Source organism: Motacilla alba, chromosome 3 (genome assembly GCF_015832195.1).
Source record: "Motacilla alba alba isolate MOTALB_02 chromosome 3, Motacilla_alba_V1.0_pri, whole genome shotgun sequence".
Taxonomy (NCBI): Eukaryota; Metazoa; Chordata; class Aves; order Passeriformes; family Motacillidae; genus Motacilla; species Motacilla alba.
Window position 1 is genome coordinate 37,264,495 of NC_052018.1, and position 7,504 is coordinate 37,271,998.

General features: G+C 45.7%; 1 protein-coding gene across 8 annotated transcripts in view; it reads right to left on the reverse strand.

The window, feature by feature from the left end:
• Positions 1 to 3,061, reverse strand: part of MAP3K7 (mitogen-activated protein kinase kinase kinase 7) — a 46,001-nt gene extending 42,940 nt beyond the window's left edge. For 4 of the 8 annotated variants that reach the window (XM_038130786.1, XM_038130789.1, XM_038130787.1 and 1 more), the window contains exon 1: positions 2,513 to 3,060. In XM_038130786.1, coding sequence (XP_037986714.1) covers positions 2,513 to 2,602 — 90 coding nt within the window. In that variant the 5' untranslated portion in view covers positions 2,603 to 3,060. Of the gene's footprint in view, positions 1 to 2,512 lie in introns of all 8 variants that reach the window. The other 4 variants (XM_038130785.1, XM_038130784.1, XM_038130783.1 and 1 more) reach the window with 2 other exon arrangements.
• Between the last annotated feature and the right edge of the window lie 4,443 nt (positions 3,062 to 7,504).

Here is a 7,504-nt window from a genome sequence, read left to right on the forward strand (position 1 = left end):
TGAGTTCAGACAAACCTAAATGCAGGTGCACTTATAGATCTCCCATTTATTAGCAAGGTCTCTGGGCCTGCAAGTATTCCAGAACTTCAATATCTATTAATAAACCAGTGGCAGAGTGGCACTGCTATCTGCTGACAAGACAGCCTTGATAATACAACAGCAAAGCTATGATTATAAAAGTAGTTGAGTTTCCAGTGTAGATCTCTTAACACTCCATTTTGAAACATTTGAAGTTTGCCAAGGATAAATATGACCATTTTGAGATATTACAGCCACTTAAAATCCTGGAAAACATCTGAGCCTAAAGTGAGAGCACAGAAAATCCTCAGTAAGGATATGTTTTTTGTTATGACTACAAAGTTGACTATTTGTGCTGAAACTGCATCATGAGTAAGAGGTCAACACCCACAGCTTACAAAAGCAAGGCTTAAGTATGATCTCCAATCTATCTTGTTTTCTTGTAAAGTAGTTCTTATTTCTTCCTCTGTGCAATGACATTTAGACTTTGTTCAACACTAGGGTATTCCCATTGCCTATAAGAACTTCTGGGAGGACAGGTACACTCAAAATGCTATGCCAGCTGTGACCAGATTTTTTTCATGGAGACAACACTATCAAAGTTCTTCAGCTTATATCACATGAGTTTTGTACCTCTACGAAGATACTGTGTTAAGAATAACAACAACTGCTTTAACAAATTTCTACTTAAGCATGTCTCTAGATACATTTTTGAACTGGCAGTCCTGTTTCTTGGAGCACCAGGCACATGTGCGGGATACAGTCAAGCTCTGAGCACTAAACCCTAGAATGCTAGACTCTAGTTACACCAATTACACACTATGCAGCTCCACATTTCCTATACGTAAAACAGCAATACAATCCTTGCTAACACCTCCCCAAGGGTGTTGTGAGGATTAAAGATTTGTATAGCACTTTATTAACTCAAAGGGCTATGTCTAACACAGCAGATGTGGTACTCACTTCTGTGAGCCATCACTGGGCACCTTTTTACAATGGATTACCTGCTTAAACTTTATTCATTGGGTGAGAAATGCTATTTCTCCCAAAACATGTGATTTGATCCCCAGCTATTAGTAAGTGTTGCAAAAACAACAAAAAATACCTTAACTTCAGAATAGTTAAATGCATAAAGGGAGGCGGAACAACTAGACTTAGAGAAACGAAAGTCTTTATGGATGCCAAATTCACAGAAAGAGATGAAGGCAATCTTTTTGCTGGAAAATCTCAAAATTTCCAGTGCCTGCTATGGTGAAAGCCGAAGTTACCACAATACCACCTGAATAGAGCAGAAGATGCCCTGGTGCTCCATGGTAGATTTTAAGGTCCCTGAATTATCCTCAGGAGACCCAATCCCAGTAGGATAATTATGAACAAACCAGTATCTACCAAACTACTGCAAAAACCTGAGACACAGGTTGTCATACCTATAAAAGCTACTACACAAAGCTCCACTTCCACACAAACTTTTTAAGGAAAATAGGGTAATTATTACTTTAAAAGAAAGATGTTAATCTGCAAATGAAAGCACAGGGACTGTTTCAGCAGTCTTGGATGCCTGCTAGGTCCAGACTCTACAAGCTGGGCTCATCAAATTTGTTATGGATCTACATGAAGAAACTTCATTCTTGTAGAGAATTTAGCAGGCAACAAAGGAAAAAAACCAGCAGTAATATTTTTGTGTAATTCTGAGAGTCAAACAACACTGTATTATACAGAGACTACTGAGCCCGTTATTAAAGCACACAAGCTACCCTAGATCACACCCACCTTACTTTCACAGGAACCCCTGTCAGATGAAAGGTACACCTGAAATAATTTCACTACGTGAATTTCACAGAAGAAAAACTTACTTCCAATTTTGTTATACAATAACTGAATGTCACTTCCTGCGTAACAGGGAGAGATCACAAATGAAATGTTAAATATCCATGTGTGCAACATCACTAGCCTATGTTGAGAAAAAAAAACCCTGTTTATCCTTACAGCTCACAGAGCCGTAAATTTAGCAAATCATTAAGAGTGGTATGATCATCATATATAGAACGGCTCAGTTTGGTGGCAGAAGGTGAAAGCAGGGGCATAGAGAAATAGAGATCTAAAAGAAACATTAGAATTAACAGTTCCCTCTTGACAACTGCGCTTGCCACGCATACTAAAGTGGGTGGCAAAATGGGTGGCGAAACTTTAAAGTCCTGAAAAAATCTATCCCGTTTAAATAAAACTCCACAGTAAGGCATCCAGCAGTAGGGCCGGCAGAAGTAAGCTGGTACCTCCGCTCCCAGCCAGACCGCCTTTGTTCGCGGGTGCCGGCCGCTGTAGCATCCCCGGGAGCACAGAACCCTCGGTCAGGTAACCGCGGGGGGGGTCGCGCCATCCCGGCGCACCCGCGAAGCCTCCGCGGACCCCTCCGCAGCGGAGGGCCGGCGCCGGGGAGGAGAACCCCGCGGTCAGCGTGGCGGGGAGCGAGGGGGACGGCGGGACCCTCACTCACCTCTTCCACCTCGATCTCTTTGTAGTCGATTTCTTCGAAGTTGAGGACCGGGGGGGTTTCAATCATTTCAGCGGAGGCGGCAGCGGACATGCCTCCTCTTTCACCGCAGGGAGGAGAGGGGGCCGGGGCTACGCGAGGGTCTGGCACCGGGCAGCCGAGGGCCGGAGCCGGGGCTACGCGGGGCTCGGCGGCGGTTCCCGGCGCAGGTCGGGGCTGGCCTGGCCGAGGCGCCGCCGGGGCCGCATCCGCGGCGGCCTCGGGCCTCACTGGCGGCGGGCACAGGCCCCGGCGCCGCCGCTGCGCATCCCGCGCCCTCCCGCAGCCCCGCGGGGCGCCGCGCCGTCTCCCCTAGGCCGCGGCCTCTGCGCAGCTCGGGACCGCCTCGGCCGCGCGTCCCCGGGCGAGAGAAGGCGGCGCCCCCGGGGCCGCAGCCGGGCTCCGCCGCCAGCCCCAGCGGCGGCAGCGGGAGAGGGGGCCGCGGCGGGGGTGGGGAGCCGCTCAGAGCCGCGCCGCGGCCGCCGCCGCTGACATCAGAGCCGCTTCCTGCTGCCCCGGCCGAGGAGGGAGGGACGGAGTGAAAGAGTAAGGGAGGGAGGGAGCGCCAGGCGGGGGCGGGCGGGGAAGCGCCGGCAGCAGCGGCCTCTCGGGCGGCCGCGGCGGGGCCACGGCCTGGCGGCAGCACCGCCCCCGCCCCGCCCCGCCCCGCCGCCCGCTGCCGCCAGGGGGAGCAGCCGCGGTCCCTGCCCGGCCCCGCTTCCTGTTCCTGCCGGCAGCCGGGAGCCGCTGGCGGGGCACGGAGCGCAGCGGCGGGCAGGGCCCAGGCCGCGCATCCCAGCTGCGGTTGCAGGGCAGAGTCCGGCGGGGCTCCCCGCGTTCCGGGCGGCTGCTATGCCGGGGCGGCGTGTTAGCGCCATGCGAGTGCGGGGCGCAGGCCTCTTCCCTGTATATGTGCTTGTATTTCTCCAGGGCAGGAGCTGTTGTACGGAGTCTTGGGACTAGGGCAGGCCTTGTGCTCTTCAGCGGTGCTTTCTCAGGGGAAACCTGTGTGTAGGAGAGTGGCTGTGGAGTGGAGGGGAATGAAGCGGTTGATGTAAACACATAGGAATAAAGGGATAGGGAATGAACGTATACTGTAACCGCTCCCTCTCCAAGGGAATCTTGACCCACTCTTTGCTGGGGCTGTCTTCAGCTCCTGCTTCTGCTTTTGGTTGGAGCACCCACCCCATCAATGTTTCGGTGGTGAATGTCTCAAGACTGACAGTTCAGGGCAGTCCATGATATGAAAACAGTGCTGAGATGAGTGAATAGAACTGCTGTGTTCCTCTGAAACAGCTGTGCTTCATTTTGATATGTTTAGCCTTTGGGCTATATATAAAAAGTTATGTTATTGTACAATACTATTAATAGTATGTAATTTTAGTAGATCTAGTAAGCTTTCCTAGATCTTCCTCTGCTAGCATGCTAGTGAATGTCTGTACCTCACAAGGAAGTGTCATAAATGTAGAGAAATCTGGTTTACAGAGCTAGCCTGAGAAAGCTGCTTAAACAGTTAACTAGGAAAAAGAAATCAAGGATGAATATGGGAAGTGACCTAATCTTATGGAGGCTCAGCTGTTGTTAAAAAAGCCAAAGTGAAAGTACCTCTATCTGAGCTGCTGCACTTATGTGACAGCTTGCTATTAAGGGTTGTTTGCTCCCCTCTCATATTTTTCTGTCAGCTTTTGTAATTGGTCCAGGATTTTCAGATGTACACCAATCCAGAAATCCCAGCCAAGCAGTGACAGTACGTGTTGACTCTTGCATGCAAGATGAAACTCGTATGCAGGGCTGGTTGGGTCGGTGCAATTACATTGCCCAAACAATCTGTGTGTGCATGGGGAGCAGACTCATATGCTGAATGTGCTGAGTTTCTGCTGTTGCTTTTTGATTTCCTGATATGATTTGGTGTAGAAAGATCTAAAGAATCTTCTGCATGTCCAAGTACCACAAAATCTGGCTAATATCTGCTTCATCCAGCAGTGGGGTTATCCAGAGCCCCTACTTTCTCAAGTTGTTTGTAGGTTTGGATGGTCATACTGACCCTGGCACCCCCTTATATCCAGTGAAGCATTTGATTTTCATTTTCTCAAAAGCCACTATTAGTGCTTGTCTTAGTCATGCTGTGACACAGTCATAAAGAACCAAGTTTATACCTGGACCTCACAACTTCTTACAGGAAAGTGTATCACTTGTGTAAGCAGCTGCTGCTGCTGTCTCAGGTGCTAGAGTGTGCAATATATCAATTGTTGGAAGATGAAGAATATGTATTTCTGAGGTATTGAAAAAACTGCGAGTCCAATGAAAACCAGACTCCTTTCAGTCTGGTTCATACTGGCTTCATACTGCTGGATGAATTGCTTCAGTTCTCTAAACACTTGTAGATCAAGACAAGGAACACCTGAAGTCAACTGAAGCCAAGGAAAAGGCATGAATGAAAAGAAAGGGAGGTGTGAAAATCCATCACTGGATTCTTGAAATCCATCATCTTGATACTTATTGTTAATCATGGGCACAGTCTCAGGCCAAAAGCTTAACATTTTATTTCTTTTTTGGGCACATATGCTTCGAGAAAGGTGAACTACATCAGTACTTTTTAGAAAGATGGCCAAGTGGGTGGTTGTGCTTTAGGGTGTGGCAGTTGGTGATCTCTGGTAAATGTAACTGAATATTTGGCTTTTTGTTATGTTTCAGAGAGGGTATGTATCAGGCAAATGGCAGTTGTGGTCTTCTATTTTTCAGTGGAGAGATTTTTCTGTTACCTTTGTTACATTTTGTTGATGGGTATTAAGACAGCAGAAGAGGAGGGCATTCCAATTATTGTTGCTTGTAAGGATCATTTCCTTTCAGAAATTGATGTGGAAATATGTATCTCAAAAATAATGAGCTCTTTCTTTGTGAAGGCAGAGTCATCATCATTATCAAAATGTCACTGCTGTGAAGATCAGGAGGGGTTTTAAAGATGTAGTAATTTTGATATTACTTTTTTTTTTCTTTTTTCTTGACTGACAGTCTTAATTAGTTACAATTAGCTATTTTGTGGACTGGGTATTGCTTGTACAGCCCCAAAATATTTATTCAACAGATACAGGAGAAAAAGGAAAATAAAAGCTGCACCTGCTGTGCTTATCTTGGAGAAAAACTGCTTTTGTGTTTAGAAGAAAAACTTAGAACCTGGGAAGTCCACATTCTGGGTCTCAGTAGCCTTTCTCTAACATTGGAAAGTGGTTACACTGCCTGGAAGGTTGCTTAAAGATTGTTGGAAACGTCTGGGTACCATGGCAGAGTATGCACAAATACTCCAACCTGAGACAGCTGCTCTGGAGCTTTTTGTCACACCTGTCCTAGAGTGTAGGGCTATGTTTTTTCAGAAGACACAGCAGTAAGTCTGATGCAAAATATAAACAAAGTCCACCTGGACAGCTTAACAGACCTGAGGTTTAGCCCTAATTCCTGCATATCCTAATGAAAATTTATCCAATATAATATGGAATTGCACAGCTTAGAATTTGGACACATTTTTGTGAATACAGACAAAGGCACAGATACATTATCCTGGCTACCCTTCATCCACCTCCCTTAAAATTACTCTGACAATTTTTAAGAGGGGTAAGCAAACATTATTTTCCACTGACTTAGAAAAAAGCAAGTGATTTCTTATTTCAAAAGACCTTCACTTTTGTTGTTTTTTCACTGTATGCATTTTTAAAAAACGTTGGTTAAAATGTCTCACTTTTGGTGATTGAAAATTGAAACTAGAAAGCAGTGGTGGAACATGTTGGGTTGTATCTACCACTGGAATGCCTACAACAAAAAGAGTTCCCTTCTAGATTAAACACAGGAATATGTTTCTGCCAATTCTGACTCTATTTTATACCTGTTAAGTATTGTCCTGTAAATAGGAAGTTTTGGTATTTGAGTTTGTGGGAAGCCTTTGTAATTAAAGAGCATCTTCCTGGTGACAGTAGTATGAGAACACTATGAAACACACACGCCCCACAAATTCATGTCCCAGCTGGGAGGAACCCCAGAGGAGCCTGCTGCTTTTTTCCAGTGTAGGTACAGTGGAAATATCTCATGAGGACAAATCACTGTGATGATATTGAGAGATTTCTGTTTCTCTGCATGGCTGAGTTATTGCCTAATCCAATCTTCTCTTGCAACTCCTTTGGCTTGTACAATAATATTTCCCAAGAGCAGGCTGCAGTTTTGTGTGTATGTCAGATTCCACTTTGAATCTCAATGATTTCTTCAATTATGTCCTGCATTAATGGTTGCAAAGTCTTGGGAAACAGAACAACGGTGTCTTCTCCCAAATACACTGAGATAGCACTCCCAGCATGCTTCATGTGTTTTTATTGCTTCTTTTGCATTCTGGGAAGAGTTCCCCATAGTATGTAAAATCTTCTAAATAGCTATTAATTCCATTAGTGGTGGTGCTCCCTATTATTTGTGATAAAATGCATATTTTCAAAAAACCCTAAAAAAGCCTTGGAAAATAAATGCATGAGCTGCTTTGCTAAATAGCAAACTCAGTTGTTTGCAAGGAGTTGTATCCACTTTAGTAAAAGTTCTGTTGTATGAGTATTTACAGAAACTCAAATGATCACATTTCTTTCTGAACCTTATTTTGCCTCCTAGTCTGAGGCAAAATAGATCTCCCAGAGTTTTCCAGCAGTCTAAACCACCAAGAGAGCCAGGAAAGTCAAATAATGCAGCCACTGTGCACTAAGGGCAAAGTAAAGGTGAGAGACTACCTAGATTCAGTCCTGTAACCAAACACACACATTTTCTCTGGTGCAGCTCTCAGCAGCTGGGCTTGGCTAAGTGGCCAGGGTGAGAAAGACAGTAACAAATTTAGCACGGAGAAGAAGGAGACAGATGGCTGTAGACTGGCTATTCTTGAACTGAGAGGTCTGAAAGATATGGTACGTGAAATTGCTGATAGAAGATGTG